The sequence below is a fragment of the Chrysochloris asiatica genome, unplaced genomic scaffold (genome assembly GCF_000296735.1).
Source record: "Chrysochloris asiatica unplaced genomic scaffold, ChrAsi1.0 scaffold00026, whole genome shotgun sequence".
NCBI classification, from domain to species: Eukaryota; Metazoa; Chordata; class Mammalia; order Afrosoricida; family Chrysochloridae; genus Chrysochloris; species Chrysochloris asiatica.
Genome location: NW_006408544.1, coordinates 15,267,632 through 15,286,786, shown reverse-complemented (window position 1 = coordinate 15,286,786; position 19,155 = coordinate 15,267,632). Strand labels below are relative to the sequence as shown.

General features: G+C 36.1%; 1 protein-coding gene across 1 annotated transcript in view; it reads right to left on the bottom strand.

Annotated features, from left to right (window-relative positions):
• The window catches only part of LOC102836274 (chromosome unknown open reading frame, human C1orf185), a 31,760-nt gene extending 12,888 nt beyond the window's left edge, over positions 1 to 18,872 (bottom strand). The window contains exons 1-3 of the mRNA XM_006839753.1: positions 18,857 to 18,872; positions 10,183 to 10,288; positions 7,460 to 7,595 (exon numbers count right to left, since the gene is read on the bottom strand). Coding sequence (XP_006839816.1) covers positions 7,460 to 7,595; positions 10,183 to 10,288; positions 18,857 to 18,872 — 258 coding nt within the window. The remainder of the gene's footprint in view (positions 1 to 7,459; positions 7,596 to 10,182; positions 10,289 to 18,856) is intronic.
• Between the last annotated feature and the right edge of the window lie 283 nt (positions 18,873 to 19,155).

Sequence of the window (19,155 nt, the reverse complement as noted above, 5' to 3'; positions counted from 1 at the left end):
ATGAAGAAATCATAAGTGATCAATGAACTTTAGACAAGTCAATTATCTCATTTGATAGACAAAAAATACAAATAAAACCCACAAGGAGATACTGTTCAATTGGTACAAATTTGGAAGCCTGAAAATATCAATATTTGTTGACTATATGGAATAATCTGAACAGTTATGAATGTCTTGGGGAAATGGAAGAATATATATTGATACCAAAAATAAATGGCTGATGTTCAACCATTTCAAGAGGTAGTGTATGATGAAAAGCCAATGATATTGAAAGAGGAAGTCCAAGCTATACTGAAGGCATTGGCAAAGAACAAGGCTCTGGAAATTGATGGAATACAAATTGAAATCTTTCAACAAACTGATGGGGCACTGAAAACACTCATCTATGTCAAGAAATTGGAAGACAGTGCCCTGAACAACTGATTGGAAGAGATCCATATTTATACCCATTCAAAAGAGAGGTGTTCCAACGGAATGTGAAAATCACTGGACAATATCATTAATGTCACATACAAATAAAATTTTGCTAAAGATAATTTAAAAAATGACTGCAATGGTATGTTGACAGGGAAGAATGAGGGTATCATTGCTGATGTCAGATGGATCTTGGATGAAAGCAGAGAATACCAGAAAGACATTTACCTGTGCTTTATTAACTACACAAAAGCTTTTGATAGTGTGGATTATGACAAACTATGGACAACATTGCAGAGAATGAGTATTCCAGAACACTGAACCTGTGTGTAGACCAAGAGGCAGTCATTTGAACAGAACAAGGGGACACTGAATGGTTTAAAATCTGGAAATGTATTTACAAGGATTGTATTCTTTCACAATACTTATTCTATCTCTACATTGAACAAATAATCCCAGAAGCTGGATCATATGAAGAAGAGTGTGGCATCAAGATTGGAAGAAGACTCATTAATAACCTGAGATATGCAGATGATACAACCTTGCTGAAAGTGAAGAGGACTTAAAATATTTACTGAGGGGGATCAAAGACTTCTATTAAAGGTCGCACCTTTATGTAAAAAAAAACACAAAAATCCTCACAAGTGGAGCAATAAATAACATCATGATAAATGAAGAAAAGATTGAAGTTGTCTAAGACTTCCTTTTGCTTAGATCCATTATCAACATTCATGGAAGCAGTAGTCAAGAAATGAAACAATATATTACAAATCAGCTGCACAAGATCTATTTCAAGTGTTCCAGAGCAAAGATGTCAGTTTGAGGACTAAGGTGTGCATGGCCCAAACCATGGTATTTTTCATTAGCTTCATATGCATATAAAAGTAGAACAGTGAATAAGTAATACCATAGAAGAATTGATGCATTTGTGTTATGATATTGGAGAAGAATATTAAAAGTACTATGGACTGCCAAAAGAACAAACATATCTGTTTTGGAAGAATACAACCAGAATGCTCCTTAGAAGCCAGGAAGGCCAGACTTCATCCCTCATACTTTGGACACATTATTAGAAGGAACCAGTTCTTGGAGAAGAACATCATGCTTGGTAAAGTAAAAGGTCATAAAAAGAGGAAGACCCTCAGTGAGAAGGATTATCACAGAGGCAGCAGTCATGGTCTAAACCATGACAGTGATCAGCAAAGGGCCTGGCAGTGTTTTATTTCATTGCATAATGTTGTTATAAGTAGTTGACATAACTACTATTGAAAATGATTTGCAATATTCTAATCTGTTGAGCATAATTTAGCAATTTCACTGTAAGTATGTTCCCTATAAAAGTTTTGTAAAGAAACAAATGAAAGCAAGTCAAATGTACATACCATAAATGAGACATATTCATATAATGGAAAGTCATATAACACTAAAAATAATGAACAGTAATTAAAAAAAACTATGGCTATATGGACCAACCTGGGTTAATCTCAGAAATATTCAGCAAGAAAGGTAAGAATACATTAAATAGGAAGTCTAGAAACTTGTGAAATGTAACAATATAATGTTTGTGGTAAAACAATAAAGAAAAGAAAATAGTTAACTGCAATTACAGTATAGTAGTTACCCCAGTGAAGGTTGAGTATGAGGTAACTGAAAGATATTCTCGTTCATATTATGGGTTGTTGTTAAATGCCATCAAGTCAGTTCTGACTCATAGAAACCCTGCATAGGGTTTCCGAGGAGCAGCTGGTGAGTTTGAACCACTGACGTTACAGTTGAAATGGACCTTGTGGTTGAGTGCTTATCCTACAATGCCACATCAGGACTCCTATTATGAGTAGTGAGCCTACAAAAACTCCATAGATTTTTTTTAACTGAATGTTAAATTTTCTATGTGTACCATATTTTCCATTAAGACCTGATTAAAAAAAAAAAAAAAGTATTAGTTCTTTCATGGATTCCTGGACACAGTTCAACCCATCAACCACTCCTTGGAACCACTATACATGGTCGCTATAAATTGGAACTGACTCGAAGGAATTTAACAACAGTTCTTTCTTGTATCATATTTTTGTTCCCTTTTTTTTTGGTAACTTTTTATTGTAAATTGGGTGATGGTTTAAGAAGTCAATCAGTTTTCCACTCAATAATTCATAAATGCTTTGTTTCATGTCACTGATAACAATCTCCACAATATAACATAATTGATCTCTCTTCCTCCCTGTAGATCCCATTTCCATTCCTCCCTCTTTCCTATCCCTTCTGAACTTTGTCTTTGAATAAATGCTACCCTTTCAATCTCAAATTGTTGATTATTTTAAGGAGTGAGTATTTCCCTAGTGTTATTGTTCCCCTAATAGACCTATTGTTTGACTGATAATTGAACCACGGAGGTGAATTCATTTCCAGACCTGAAGGGTTTCTAAAGATCATATCTTCCAGGGTTTCATGAGTCTCTATTTGACTAACAAGCTTGGCCTTTTTAATGATTTTAAGTTTTGTTCCACATTTTTTCTCCCTTTCCATCCAGGACCCTCTTGTGTGATCCCTTTCAGATCAATTTGTATTGATAGCTGGGCACCATCTAGTTCTTCTGGTCTCAGGGTTAGGCGGGCTGATAGTCACATGATCCATTAGTACATTGGACTAATTGTTTCCAAGTGTTTTCACTTTTAATCATTCTTCTTTGCTTTGGATAAGAGTGATCAATAGTTGTACCTTAGATGGCTTCTCATAGGCTTTAAGATCCCAGCTGCTACTCAACAAAGTAGGATATAGAATATTGTCTTTGTGGACTATAAAGCACATTTTTCTTATAAGTTTCATCTTCCTGTCTGTAATATGAGAGGAAGAAGCTATACATAGTCAGAAATTAACATGAGAAACAGAGAAAACAATGTGGAAAGAGTCCTTTTGATCTTTTGGCTAATTACATAACTACCTTACCTTTTCTTTAAAATTTTTATTGTAAATTGAGTGAGCGTTTACAGAGCAGATTATCAGTTTTACATTCAATAAATCATATACTTTGTTTCATTTCAGTGATTGCAAGCCCCTTCCTCCCTGTGGTTCTTATTTCCATTCCACCCTCCTTCTTAACCTTTCTGAACTTTGTCCTTTGTAAATGTTGCCCTTTTGATCATGAATGGTTGACCATCTCACCATTTCATGGTGAAAGGCATTTATTAGCGTTGTTGCCTCCCCCACCCCATGGCCCCATACACCTATCTATGACTTGGTTGAATATTGGGCCATGAGGGTGAGTTCAGTTCCAACTTGAAGGATCAACAAGGGTTCCTCCAGTCTCTTTCTAACCAGTAAGCCTGGGCTTTCTTATATAATTTTTTAGTTTTGTTCCACATTCCTCCCCCACTCTATCCAGGACATTCTAATGTGATCTCTTTTAGAGTAGTTACTGCCTTATCTTTTTATACTATGTTTCCTTTCTGATTCTAGTGTGGATTGGGTTTCTGTTACTAGCTATCAAGACCACTGAGCAATATTTTAGGTTTACTTGTACATGGTTTATCTCTCCCACTAGAACAAGGCCAAGGGCTGACTTAGGAATGGATTATGAATTGCCCATATGCAAGTCAAGAATGAAGAAAATTAAAACAAGTTCATGACAGCCACAGTACAACCTTAAGTATATCCTAACTGAATTCAAAGGCAATTTCAAGAATAGATTTGATGCACTGAACAATAATGACTGAAGATCAGACAAGTTTGGGAATGACACCAAGAAAATCATACATGAAAAATTAGAAATGGACACTGAAAAGACAGGAAATAAAGAAAAGACTAAACTGACTATAAGAAGAGACTCTGAAAATTGCTCGTGAACATAGAGTAGTTAAAGTGAATGTAAAAAAAAAAAAAAAACAGAAACTGAACAGGCAGTTCAAGGAGATAAAGTAAAATATAATGAAATGGGCTAAGAACTGGAGGTAGGGAATCAATTGAAAGAACAAGCTCGACATTTCTCAAGGTGAAGAAACTGAAGACTTTTTATTTGAAAAGAACAAAGGGATACTGAATAGTTTAAAATCAGGAAATGTGTGACAGGGTTATATCATTTCACCACACTTGCTCAATCTGAATGCTGAGCAAATAATCCAAGAAGCTGGACTACATGAAGAAGAATGTGGCATCAGATTGGAAGAATAATCATTAACAACCTGCAATATACAGAAGACACAACCTTGCTTGCTAACAGGAAAGAGGACTTGAAGCACTTACTGGTGATAATCAAAGACTACAGTCTTCAGTATGGATTAACCTCAAGAAAGAAAACAAAATTTCTCACAACTGGATCAATAAACAATATTATGACAAAAAGAGAATAGAATGAAATTGTCTAGGATTTTGTTTTACTTGGATTCATAATCAATGTCCATGGAAGCAGCAGTTAAGAAATCAAACCATGTATTACACTGGGCAAATCTGCTACACATGACTTCTTTAAAATATTTAAAAGAATTAAGTTGTGCCTGATCCAAGCCATGATATTTTCAATTACCTCATGTATATATGAAAGCTGAACAATGAGGTGATGCCTTTGAATTATGATGTAGGCAAAGGATACTGAATATAGCCTGGACTGCTGGAAGAATGGACAAATCTGTCTTGGAAGAAATGCAGCCAGAAAGCTCCTTAGAGATGAGGATGACGAGACTTCATTTTGGGGTCACTATAAGTCAGAGCCAACTTGCTGGTACCTAACAACAACAAAGGGTGGCATCATCACATCACTGGTGTCTAGTGTATGATAAATGGTTAATAAATCAATAAATGGCAAGTTCATATGTGGGAAAAATTGTTTTCCTTTTGTTTCTCAGGCAGTTCTTCATTTGAAAATCAGAGCTAACATAACAACTTTTAGAATTAATTTGGTCATACATTTGCCTGCTTAAAGCCCTCCAGCAATAATAACAATATACTTGTATGTTGTTGTTGTTAAGTGCCATCAAGTCGGTTCCAACCCATAGTGACCCTGGATAGGGTGTCCGAGGAGCAGCTGGTGAGCTTGAACTGCCAACCTTGCAGTTCAAATGGCTTTGCAGTCTGGTGCATTAACCCACAGCGCCACACCAGGACACCATGTATGGTGCTCACAGCATTCTGTGTGCTTTTCACATATTAGTTCAATTAATTTCTGTAACAAGAGCATGGAGGTGAAATTATTCTCATTTTATAGATGAGGAACAAAGACACAGGGAAGTTAAGTAACTTGCCTAAAGTTACCCAGCTACTAGTGGAAGATCCACTGTGACACCAGTATCAGGTGGTATCAAATCAACTCCAACTCATGGTGAACTCATGTATGTTTGATTTGAACTACACAGAGTTTTCAATGGCTGATTTTTCAGAAGTAGATTGCCAGGTCTTTATTCTGAGGGATCTCTGAGTGAACATAAAGTTTCAATCTGTCGATTAGCAGCTAAGAGTTTGCACCATCCAGGGACTCCCTTCTTTGTGACACCTTACTTAATTTGAACTCCCTTGTCTGCACTTCCTTGACTATGTTCTTATTACATTATGTCTAAATCATCAGTTTGTATATTTTTCTTCTCTATTACATTTCTTGATTCATCTAGGACTGGGCTCATAACTTTATTCTGCCTCAGTGACTAAATTAATGCTGCCACATATGAGATATTCAACAAATTATGTTTGTTTAGCAAATGAATGAGCAATTAATTCAATATTTAAGATGTACAGTAAAATTTTGACATCTTAACAGTTTATCTATGAATATTATAAGATCAATAAACTGTTCTTATTTTGTTTAGCCATATCATGTTTTAAAATTTCTACTGATTTCCATCTTCTTTACTTTTTCATATAACACTATTTAGACACTTAGCATAAAACACTAACTTAATTATGTATCTGCATACTACTATACAACCTCCTTGAGGGTAGGTACTAACTATATTTTACTGTCCTAAGTAGGGAAGTGATATGCATATGATACGACCTTGCTTGCTGAAAGTGAAGAGGACTTAAAATACTTACTGATAAAGATCAAAGACCACAGCCTTTGGTATGGATTGCATCTCAATGTAAAGAAAACAAAAATCCTCATCACTGGACCAATAAACAACATTCTTATCAATGGAGACAAGATTGAAGTTGTCAAGGATTTCATTCTTCTTGGATCAACTATCAACACTCATGGAAGCAGCAGTCAAGAAATCAAAGGACGGGTTGCATTAGGCAAATCTGCACAAGACCTTCTTAAAGTGTTGAAGAACAAAGATGTCAGCTTGAGGACTATGGTGCGCCTGACCCAAGCCATGGTATTTTCAATAGCCTCATATGCATGTGAAAGCTGGACAGTGAATAAGGAAGACCATAGAAGAATTGATGCTTTTGAGTTATGGTGCTGGAGGAAGATATTGAAAGTGCCATGGGCTGCCAAAAGAACCAACAGATCTGTGTTGGAAGAAGTGCAGTCAGAGTGCTCCTTGGTGGCCAGGATGGCCAAACTTCATCTCTCATACTTTGGACATATTGTCAGGAGGGACCAGTCGCTGGAGAAGGATATCATGTTTGGTAAGGTGGAGTGCCAGCAAAAAGAGGAAGACCCCCAGAGAGATGGATTGGCAAAGTGTCAGCATCAATGGGTTCGAGTGTGGCAACAATTGTGAGGTTGGCCCAGGACTGGGCCGTGTTTTGTTCTGTTGTGCATAGGGTCTCTTTGAGTCGGTACCGACTTGATGGCATGTAACAACAACAACAAGTAGGGAGACACAGTGCCTAGAATATAATGAATACATAAGAAATCCTGGTTAAATTGAATTCATTACATAGTCTGAACATCTCTAATCTCTGAATTTCTCTTCTGGCACACATGACATTTTTTGTTTTCCTTATGACATTTGCTTATTATATTTTCCTTACATTTTTATCCTCAAAAAATTCCCACAATGGGGAACACTGTTTCTAAAGATATACAGATATGTTTTAAAACTTAAAAAACAATGCTAGTGACATGGAGTGAAAATAAATTCTTTTAAATATTATTATAAATATTGCTCACTACCTGTAATTGGAATCTTCCTGTATGAAAATTTCGAGAAATAAAAACACACTCAGAATTAGGTTTAGTCTTCGCCTTCCGTGGTCTTTGTCTGCATCTCTTATCAGTTGCTTTTAATTTGGAATTTTGAAATATTTCTCTGAAAAACATTTTATCAAAAATATTATTAAACATAAGCTAAAATGTCAATCAACTAAATTATTATATTCTTTAATAGTTTTACACAAAGATTTAAAAAATGAGAATATATTGCTATATATTTCTTATTGAAAGCACAAAGCAACTTTTATAACTCCTTCCCAAATGATAATTAATTTCATTATGCCTATCTTATTATTTATCTAATTTAGATTAAGCTGCTTCTTATATAGCATTAATTTTTCCAGTTTAAAGATTAATCAGGAGTCATTGATCTCCTTTCTGATTGTGAGATAATCAGTTGACTTTAATGTTAATTAGCCTCTTTATAAATTTGCCTTTATTGGCAAAGGAAATGAAAATAAATGAAATGCATCGGTCAATTTTGATATTTATAACAATTCTGGCAAAAAGTTGAAGAAAACTGAATTAAATCTAATGATTTACAATGGAAGATTCTTTGTGATCACTAATTATCTAATCACAAACAAGTGAGACAAGAGTAAAACTAATGAAGAAGCAAGTCAAACTCAGTGGGATTAAAGGCAGATTGCTGAATCCAAAGGGAATGTGTAGTGCTGTGGGATAAAGCACTGGATTGATTAAGCAAAGTCTGTTTGAACCATAAGGTCTGTGGTTCACACTCACCATTCTGTCTATACAGGATCACTGAGTCAGAAATGACTCAAAAGGGTACTAACAACAAATTTCAAACAGTCACTTTAAAAAATAATGCTCATTGCTATCTCTTCTTCACAGGTAGTTGAAAATTTCCAAATTATTTCAAGAGGTCATATACTTAATGAAAGAGTCCTGGTGCAGTGCTGTAGGATAAGCACTGGACTGCAAACCACAAGGTCGGCAGTTCAAACCAACCAGCTACTCCTGGCAGCCCTATACATGGTTGTCATAAGTTGGAACTAACTCAACGGCACTTGACAACAACACAATTCAATTCAATTAACTTAAATAATTTACTGTATTCTGTGTCAGGCATTACAGCCACTGCCCCCATGGAATCATCACTGTTCTTATGGTGCTGTGGGCTAATGAGTCAGACTGCAAAGTCGTTTGAACTGCAAGGTTGGTGGTTCAAGCTCACCAGCCGCTCTGTGGAAACCCTATACAGGGTTGCTATGGGTCAGAATAAGAAAGACCATAGAAGAATTGATGCTTTTGAGTCATGGTGTTGGAGAAGAATATTGAAAGTGCCATGGGCTGCCAAAGAACCAACAGATCTGTGTTGGAAGAAATGCAGCCAGAGTGCTCCTTGGAGGCCAGGATGGCCAAACTTTGTCTCTCATACTTCGAACATATTGTAAGGCGGGACCAGTCGCTGGAGAAGGATATCATGTTTGGTAAGGTGGAGGGTCAGAGAAAAAGAGGAAGATCCCCAGCGAGATGGATTGGCAAAGTGTCAGCATCAATGGGCTCGAGTGTGGCAACAATTGTGAGGTTCACCCAGGACTGGGTAGTGGTTTCATTTTGATGTACATAGGGTCGCTATGAACTGGTACTGACTCAATGGCACCTAACAACAACAACAACAACAACAATGGGTCAGAATTGACTCGATGGCACTTTACAGCAACGGCATGGAAGACAGATTTAATAAAATAACCACAGGACAATGAAAACAAACAAACAAACAAAAACTACAGTTGTGGAAAGTGTAGGAAGCTACCTCGTATTGTATGAGTACATAACAAAAGGTATCAACCTGGTTAAAGAGACCAGGGAAAGCTTTTCTAAGGAAGTCATGACTGATCTGGGCATCTGAAGAAATAGCAATATTTATTATGCAGTGTGTGGTCAGAAGGGGAGATGTGAGGAGAATATTCAGGCAAGTACAAAGGCCTGTGGTCCAGTTTAGCAGAAGCACAAAAAGGATGAAGGAGAATGGGAGATGAAACTGGGGAGTATGCATGGGTAGATCATATAGGGCTGTGTAAGTCTTGCCATTTTATCATTATCCATAAAGCAACAAGATCTTTATAATCTAATGGAGGATGGAGAAGAAGTGGGGTGATTTGATCATATTTGCACTTGGAAAATGCCAGGCTTAATTGTGGTTGTTTTTGGTAAGTGCCATAGAATCAGTTCTGACAAATAGTAACCCTGTACAGGGTTTCTGAGACTTCAAATACTTCCAGGAGCAGAAAGCCTTATCTTGCTCCCGTGGAGTGGCTGGTGGGCTCAAACAACCAACCTTGTGATTCACAGTTCAGTGCTTATCTTATAGAGCCACCACACTCTCGGCTTAATTGTGGAGAAGAGGTTATATGAGAACTATAGTATCTAGACTTATAACTCAAACTCACAACATCTAGAGAACAAAATGAATCTCATTATTCCTCAAAATTTTTGTGCATGCAAATTGCTAATACACTATTCTAGGACTTTTCGTTTCAGGCTCCTTCAAATATGTTAACCTCCCCTTCCCTCACCAAAGGGTCTGTAACTCAAATCCCAAATTACAGAATCAATACTCATATAGTTATTAAAGTTTAATGTCATTTGAAAAAAAAAAATCCTTTATGGAGCTTATAAAAGAAAAAGAAAAAGTTAAGCAATCTAATAAATCTTACCTTCGTTTGCAAATCAAGAACCACAAAGCTGATGCCAAAGAAAAGAAACCAATTCCCAAAATAACAGCACCAGCAGCCAGAAAATAGGTTAAGTAGTTAAAGAAACCTATACAAATAAATTATAAAAGAGTATCTTATGTATGTATTTTCAATCTCTAGGTAAAATTAAATATAATATTTCAAATCATGTAATATATTGTAGTGTTAAGACATTAATCAAGAGGTTTGGAGACCTGAAGTCTAGTACTATGCAATTCTAATAAACTTTGAGACCTTGAGTTAGAGACTTATACAGGGCCTCCTGCTGATTAAGGCCTTGGGCACACTTCTCTGACCCTGCCAGATCTGAGACCTATGCCTTGTTTATTTTTATAACAGCAGTCACCTCCTTCTTTTCCTATCTGGTTTTCTCCCTTCCCAGTCCAACTGTGATTTTTTTTTTTTTTCTATTTCCATAGCATCATTCCTTGCCATCCTCCAATATAAGATGCTTTTCATTTTAAGAGCTATATTATCTACTCTAAAAGGAGGCAGATTAGGGTAATGCAGTCACAAAGCTGAGAAATGTTTAAGATCCCAGAAACCTTAAAAGCTCTGTCTCTATCTCAGGAGTAGTAAAAGATCAGAGCCAAAAGCTAAATAAAAACATCATAAAGCAATAGCAGGTTTTATAACTGAAAAAGCCTACAAAAATTACATGGTATAACCCCTTCATTTTATAGATAGTGAAACTGAGGCACAGGTAGAAGTGCCTGAACTAAGATAGGATTGCACAGTAAATTAAAGCCAGTTCTCTGTTTCTTGTATCCATATCACCAATTAATACTGACATGTATTTTTTTAAATGAGGAGTAAAGAAACAATTGGGTAATTACAGTTAGGTAAGCCAAGCCTTCATTAAGATTCCGAAATCTGCTACCTGAGCATAAAACAAGCTGTGGAAAGCTTTCACAAAAGATTGTATAGAATGTGAAGGGCCTTAAGACAACTTTAACCCAAAACCAAACTCACTGTCACCAAGTGTTCCAAGTCATAGCGACTCTATACAGGGTTTTCCTGACTATAAATCTTTATAGGAGCAGACAGCCTCATCTTTCTCCTGTAGAGTGGCTGGAGGCTTTGAAATGCTGAACTTGATGTTAGTAGCCCAATGCCTAACCTACAGTACAACCAGTGGTCCTTTAAGTAACCTATTGCTGCCCAGTGCTGCTGAGTCTGTTCAGACACATAGTGACCCTAATATAGGATTTCCAAGGGGCGACTGATGAGTTTGAACGACCGACCTTTTGGTTAGCAGTCTAGTGCTTATCCTACAGCACCACCACATGGCTTATCCTACAGCACCACATAAGGTCACTGAGACAACTTGACACTGATGCTGTGTGATCTCAAGTCTATATAGGGTTACTGAAGATGTAAAAAAATTTTTTCAATTAATTGTATTTGAAGTTTTATTTGAAGACTATACATCTTAATAGAATTTATGATGGAGATGGCTTTAAAAAATGAAAGACCCAAATAGTTAGATAAATTTTATTACATCAAAAATATCACCAGATAGGTCTGAGGAACCACCGGGCCTTGTTTCCATAGCTGGAGAGCTTTTATATTTTACTCATCGGCCTGTTGGACAGTTCTTTTTTCAGACACACATTTTTTAATATCCTGGTTTTTTAACTATTGTGGCTTGCTGAATTACAGCAGCTGAATTTGATACAAGTTCAATGTCATTTCCTTCAAGAATTAATTTATCTTTCTGGGCTTGAGATACTGAACAAGCAACACCTGCCCTCATCCGAACCCTATGAATAAATTTTTCAACCAAGAAGTTTCAGATTTCAAACTGGCCCTCTTGGATAACAACGTTGATGGGGGAATGAGCATACACAAACCTCATCTTGTAACGGAAGCTCAGTGTAACACCCTTGATTATATTCTGCACATGACTACAGATAGTGCGTACTGTAGCCAGCTGCTTTCGATTTCCCCACCATTCGTCAAAGCGAAGCCTCTTCTTTTTCTTCCCTAGGAGACTAAGTTCTACATTGATGTTATTGAAGTCACTCTACAAGGTTCCTCTGGGGCCCTTCACAATAACTGTGCAGCCCCGAAGACTGATGTCGACATTCTCTGGAATGTCAACAGTCTGGTTGCTAAGAATGGTCTTCATTCTCGCAGTAAGATGAGGCAAAGAAAGCAGGTTGTAAATCTTTATGAAAACAGAAAGCCTCATCTTTCTCCCACAGAGCAGCTAGTGGATTCAAACGGCTGACCTTGAGGTTAGCAGCCCAAGCCTAACCGACTCTATACTACCAGGGCTCCATTGAGACAACTTGTTGTTGTTGTTAAGTGCCATCGATTCTATTCTGACCCATAGCCACCCTGTATAGGGTTTCCGAGGAGCAGCTGGTGAGCTTGAACCACCGACCTTACAGTTCAAAAGGCTTTGCTGTCTGGCGCATTAACCCACAGTGCCACACCAGGATTCCTTGAGACAATTTAGGAGTGCATTATTTGGAAAAAAGGTTAAGAAGTATAAGCATAAGAGATGAGCTTTTTGTGTAAACATTTTACTAAGTTCCACTAAGGACAGGGCATGATAAAGATTTTGTTTCCATATATTCATTTGTTCCTAAATAATTTTCAGCTTATAAGACAGTACCATTCAGATCTTAAGTGCTCTTTAAATTCAGAAATGTCTACATTCAGGAATTAATCAATGATACAAAAAAGATACATAAGTCTATTTATCAAAGTAATACTTATTATACACAAAAGTAAAGTAACCTAAATGTCCAAAATTAGATTCAGTTAGATAACTTAGAATCATTTTATATATGAAAAATTTAGAATTCTTTAATCATTTAGATAGTATTATTGATAGTTTGGAATACTGGTATGACACTGTAGGATAAACACTGGACTGCTAATGATGAGGTTGGCAGTTCAAACTCACCAGCAGTTATGAGTCAGAACCAACTCAATGGCATTTAACAACAACAACACTGATATTTTGGGCGAGATCCTTCTTTGTTAGGGAGATAGTCTTACACATTGTAGGATATTTAGCAGCATCCCTGGACTACCCACTAGACTCTAATAACATTTTCCTTCTTCTCAAGTTGTGACAACCAAAAACGACATCAGACATTACCAAATGTACTTTGGGGGTCTAAAATATTCCCAGTTGAAAACCACTGATTGATTTAGTGGAAGAGGAAAATACTAATACAGGCATTGGCCTCAATTTGTCAGGAACAAAATAGTATAAAGGAAAACAAAAATAGGTTGATCTACAGGACTAACTGTCTACATGAACCACAACCTCATCTATCCTGAGACTAGAAGAGCTAAAAGGTGTCTGGCTATCACTGCTGAGTGTTCTGACCAGGAACACAATAGATGATCTTGGCTAGAAGAGAGAAAATTGTAGATCAAAATTCAAATTCTTAAAAAATGGTTAGATTTGTTATTGTTGTTAAGTGCCATTGAGTCGATTCCGACCCATAGATTACTGGATTGCTAAAGATAATTCAAAAATGGCTGGAACAATACATTGACAAAGAACTTCAAGGATTCAAGACAGATTCAGATGAGGACTTGGAATGAGGGATATCATTACTGATGTCCGATGGATCTTGGATGAAAGCAGAGAATACCAGAAAGATGTTTATCTGTGATTTATTGACTATGCAAAGGCTTTCAATTGTGTGGATTATGACGAGCTATGGGCAACATTGCAGAGAATAAGTATTCCGGAACACTTAATTGTGCTCATGAGGAACCGGTACATACACCGAGAAGTACTTGTTCGAATAGAACAAGGAAACACTGAATGGCTTAAAATTAGGAAAGGTATGAACCTGGGTTGTATTCTTTCACCATACTTTTTAATCTGTATACTGAGCAAATAATCCAAGAAGCTGGATTATATGAAGAAGAATGCGGCATCAGGATTGGAGGAAGACTCATTAACAACTTGCAATATGCAGATGATAGATGATACAACCTTGCTTGCTGAAAATGAAGAGGACTCAACATACTTACTAAGGAGATCTGGTAGCGTAGTGGTTAAGAATCAGGCTGCAAACTGAAAAGTTAGCAGTTTGAAACTACCAGTTGCTCCGCGGGAGAAAAGAGAAGGCTTTCTGCTCCCGTAAAGATTTACAGCCTCAGAAACCCTGTTCAGGGTCGCTATGGGTTGGAACCAACTCGACAGCACTTAACAACAACAACAGCAACATACTTACTATTGAAAAAGACCACAGCCTTTGGTATGGGTTGCATCTCAATATAAAGAAAACAAAACTCCTCACCACTGAACCAATAAATAACATATAAATGGAGAAAAGACTGAAGTTGTCAAAGACTTCACTTTGCTCAGATCAACCATCAACACTCAATGGAGCAGTAGTCAAAACAAACAACATATTGCATTAGGCAAATCTGTGGCACAAGATCTCTTTTAAAGTGTTCAAGAGCAAAGATGTCAATTTGAAGACTAACGTGCACCTGTCCAAGGCCATGGTATTTTCAATAACATAATATGCATGTGAAAGTTGGACAATGAATAAGGAAAACCATAGAAGAATTGATGCACGTGAGTTATAACGTTGGAAAATATTGAAAGTACGATGGACTGCCAAAAGAATAAACAAATAAGTGTTGGAAGTAGCCACGATGGTCCTTATAAGCCAGGATATCATGTTTGATAAAGCAGAGGGTCAGCAAAAAAGAGGTAGACCCCCAACGAGATGGATTGGCACAGAGGCAGCAGCAATGGGCTCAAATGTAGCAATGATTGTGAAGTTGGTGCAGGATCAGGCAGTGTTTTGGGGTTTTTTGTGTGTGCATAAGGTTGCTATGAGTCAGTAGTGACTGAATGGCACCCAACAACAACAAAATAATAACCCCAGAGATCATTACCTTGAGATATCCTTTAAACGTTGAACTAAACCTACTCCTGAAGGTTACCTTTCAGCTAAATTGGCTCACAAAATAAATAATACCACCCACTAGTACCTGGTGCGGCACGATAGGATAAGCACTTGACCTCAGGTTGGTTTGATCTGCAAGGTCAGTGGTTCAAACTCACCAACCACTCTGTGGAAACTGTATACAGGGTTGCTATGAGTTGGACCTGACTCAATGGCACACAACAACAACAATAAAAATATCTTTTTAAAAATATATATGAGACCAAATGTTCAACATTTACCCTAATGCAAAGATGAGAAGGTCAGAGGGGGCAAGAAAGATACTTAAAAGGAAATGGAGCAATTAGAATGGAAAGAATGGTAATTTTGACACATGTGGAAAATATAAGCAATTGTCACTGAACAATATGTAAAGAAATTGTTAAATGGAAATCTAATTTGTTGTGTATATTTTCAACAAAAACATAATTTTTTTTTTTTTGAAGAAAGAAAATACCAAATCATTGTTGTTATTAAGTGCCATCGAGTTGGTTCCAGCCCATACCAACCCTGTATAGGGTTTCTAAGGAACAGCTGGTGAGCTTGAACTGCTGACCTTGCAGTTCAAACAACTTTGCAGTCGGGCACATTAACCCACAGCTCCACACCAGGACTCCTATTAAGTAATATTTTTTAAAAATCTATATTTTAACAAATGTAAAAGACATAGTTGAACTCATTTCTAAGGCAAGGTCTCTGTGAACAAAAGTAAGAGTAAAAGAAGTAAGTAGAGGGTGAAATCATGAGACTGCTGAACTCTGGGTTCTGGAAGTGGGAATTCGCTAGAAGAAACAGAGGAAATCATTGAGACAAATGTATCTCCTGGCACAGTGAATGAATCCATGTTACCAAAACATTGAGAGAAGGGGCTCCTGAACCATCAACAGAAGACCAATAATTATGAAAGTGAAAAATTAAGCAATTAAAAAAATAGATTTGATAAAGGTCATTTATGGAAAACCCAACGTAACATCCTACTTAGTAATAAAAGAGTGAAAGCTTTCTCCCTAAGATCAGGAATAAGACAAAAAGGCACACTTCCACCATTGTTATTCAAAAGGAAAGATCAGTTGTTAGAAAACTAGGCCTTGATGATGGAAACAATACTGGAGATAGTATGATAGAATTTTTCAAGATCAATGACTTCTTCATTGAAAATCACATTTGTTTGTTTTTAAGCAACATAACTATGACTATATACATGAACTTCATCAAATGAAGGAAAATACCATGAAAAAGCTCAATATCATCAGCCAAAACAAGGCCATGGCCAGACTGTGGAACAGACTATCAGATGCTCATATGCAAGTTCAGGTTGAAGCTGAAGAAAATTAAAACAAGTCCATGAGAGCCAAAATATGACCTTGAACACATCCCACTTGAATTTAGAGATCGTCTCAAGAATAAATTTGATGTATTAGACACTAATGACAGAAGACCAGGAGACTTGTGAGATGACATCAAGAACATCATACAGGAAGACAGTAAAAGGTCAATAAGAAGAAAAAAACAAAACAAATGGACAGCAGAAGAGACTCTGAAACTTGCTCTCCAGCATAGAGATGCTAAAGCAAATAGAAGAAATGAAGAAAAGAGCTGAGTAGAAAATTTCAAAGGTCAACGACAGAAGAAAGTGTTATAATGAAATGTGCAAAGACCTGGAATTAGAAAACCCAAGGGGAAGAACATACTCAGCACTTCTCAAGATGAAAGAACTGAAGGAAAAATTTAAGCCTCAAAGTGAAAGAACAATCCAGAGAATGGGAGAAAATCCTTGAAGCTTATGATCTCTACAGGTGGCTCAGTCCAATTCAGCAAATATCCATTAAATACCAAATATGTGTGAAACAATGTGTGGAGCACAAAGGGAAGAGATGATCTAAAAGCTTTTTAAATAAGAATGAATCCTTGCTCTGAAGGTTTAAATATATATAATGAAATATAAACAGGGGTGATATGCAACAAATATAAAAGTATGATCATACTTATTGTTTATAGTTCATGTATGCTCTGATTGAGAATAAAGCTAACTCAAACTATGAACATGGAGAAATTAGTTAACATCTTGGTTAGATTTCAATGTTTTCATCTGAATCATATTATCTATCTCGTAGAATTACTGTAAAGAGTAAATAAGATAACATTTTAAGGAATTAATGATGTAATAGAACATTTTAAACATAACATGCATATACCAGACCATAGTACAGGAATATAATTTTAAATTTCCACAAGTATGGAAGCATTTTTAGGATATATATTCATTATTAACTTTGAAATTAATTTTATTATAAGAGACTGTGGTATGTACTATGACCTGGTATGTACATGTTAAGTTTAAGATGTTCTATTTATTATGTTATTAATTAGTATGGCTAAGGCTGAATTGACCAGAACCCAACTCAATGACAAGAGTGCTTCCAAACTTGTGGAAATTTAAAACTATATTCTAAATAACTCATGCATTAAATCAATGGAAATTATGAAATAAATAGAATAAATAATAGCAAAGATACTAGATATAGATACTGGCAGGAATAATGTTACAGCCAAACTTAGATGAAAATGTATAATCTTAAGTACAAACGTTAGAAAGAAGGTTGAAAAATAATGAGCTTAGCCTACAAATGACAAGTTGAAAAGGACCAACAGAATAAACTCAAAGAAAACAGAAGAAGGAAATAATAAATGAATAACTTAATGAAGGTAAAATTAAGATCCTTGGTAAAGATTAATAAAACTGGCAGCGTTTTTATAAGATTAATCAAATGAAAAAGAATGGAAAGCAGGAACACAGATAATTACAGACCAATGTTCATTGTAGCACTATTCACAATAGCCAAAGGGTGGAAACAGCCTAAATGTCTACTGATAGATGAATGAATAAACACAATGTGAATACATGCATACAACAGACTATTACTCAGCCAGAAAGAGAAATTAAGACCTGGTTCAGGGTACAGAATAAATGAACCTTGAAAATATTATGCTTACTGAAATAAGTCAATCACAAAAGGACAAATACTGTGTGATTCCACTTATAGGAAATACTGAGAATAGGTAAGTGTATAGAGACCAGTATTTATCAGGGTAAGGGTGGGAAAAAAGGAAAAGACAGACTCATTGCTTAGAACACACTAAACATCTGTTAAAGGTAATGGAAAAATTTAGAAACAGATAATGGTAATGGTTGAACAACATGATAAACATAATTAACATCAATTAATTGTAGACATGAAGAATGTTGAAAAGGCAAATTTTTTGTTACACATATATTTTCCACAATGAAAAGCTAAAAAATTACAGCACATAAATAAGTGATATTAAAATTAAGAAAATAATTACAGATAAAGCAAATATTAAAGAAAATAATTTGGACAGATTTGTTGATATATTTTTAAGACTTAGACAAAACTACATATACCTAAATATGACTTATAGAAAAGAACTCAAGAATTAATAGAAAACCTAAGCAAATATGTATCCACTAAAGTGAAACAGTAGTTACAAAATTTCCCCCAAAGGAAAAAGCAGGCCCCAATAACGTTACAATTCTACTGTATACCCATGATTCAAGTATTTCTTATCTTATACAAGCTCTTCCAGAGAATAAAAAGAGATCGCTGACTGTTTGTCCAAATACATTTTCCTCTTCTTGCCAAGCAAAAAGTTAGACTACATTTCCCAGCTTCCCATACCATTAGGTGAAGCCATGTGACTGAGTTCTAACCAATGGAATCTGAGTGGAAGTGATGTCATAAAAACCTCTCAAGCACTCTTCTCCATGCTCTTTCTATTCAAATTGACTGACAGAGGTGGAAATGATCCCCAAGAAAAATCTGGAAGCCATGTGTCATCAAGCATTGAATCTAACATACTTACAGCACATTCAACTCAACATTCAACTAAAAAATTGACAACAGAATGCACATGCTTTTCAAGTGTTCATGGTGCATTCCCCAATATAGGAAAATAGTTGAAAACTCAATACACTATT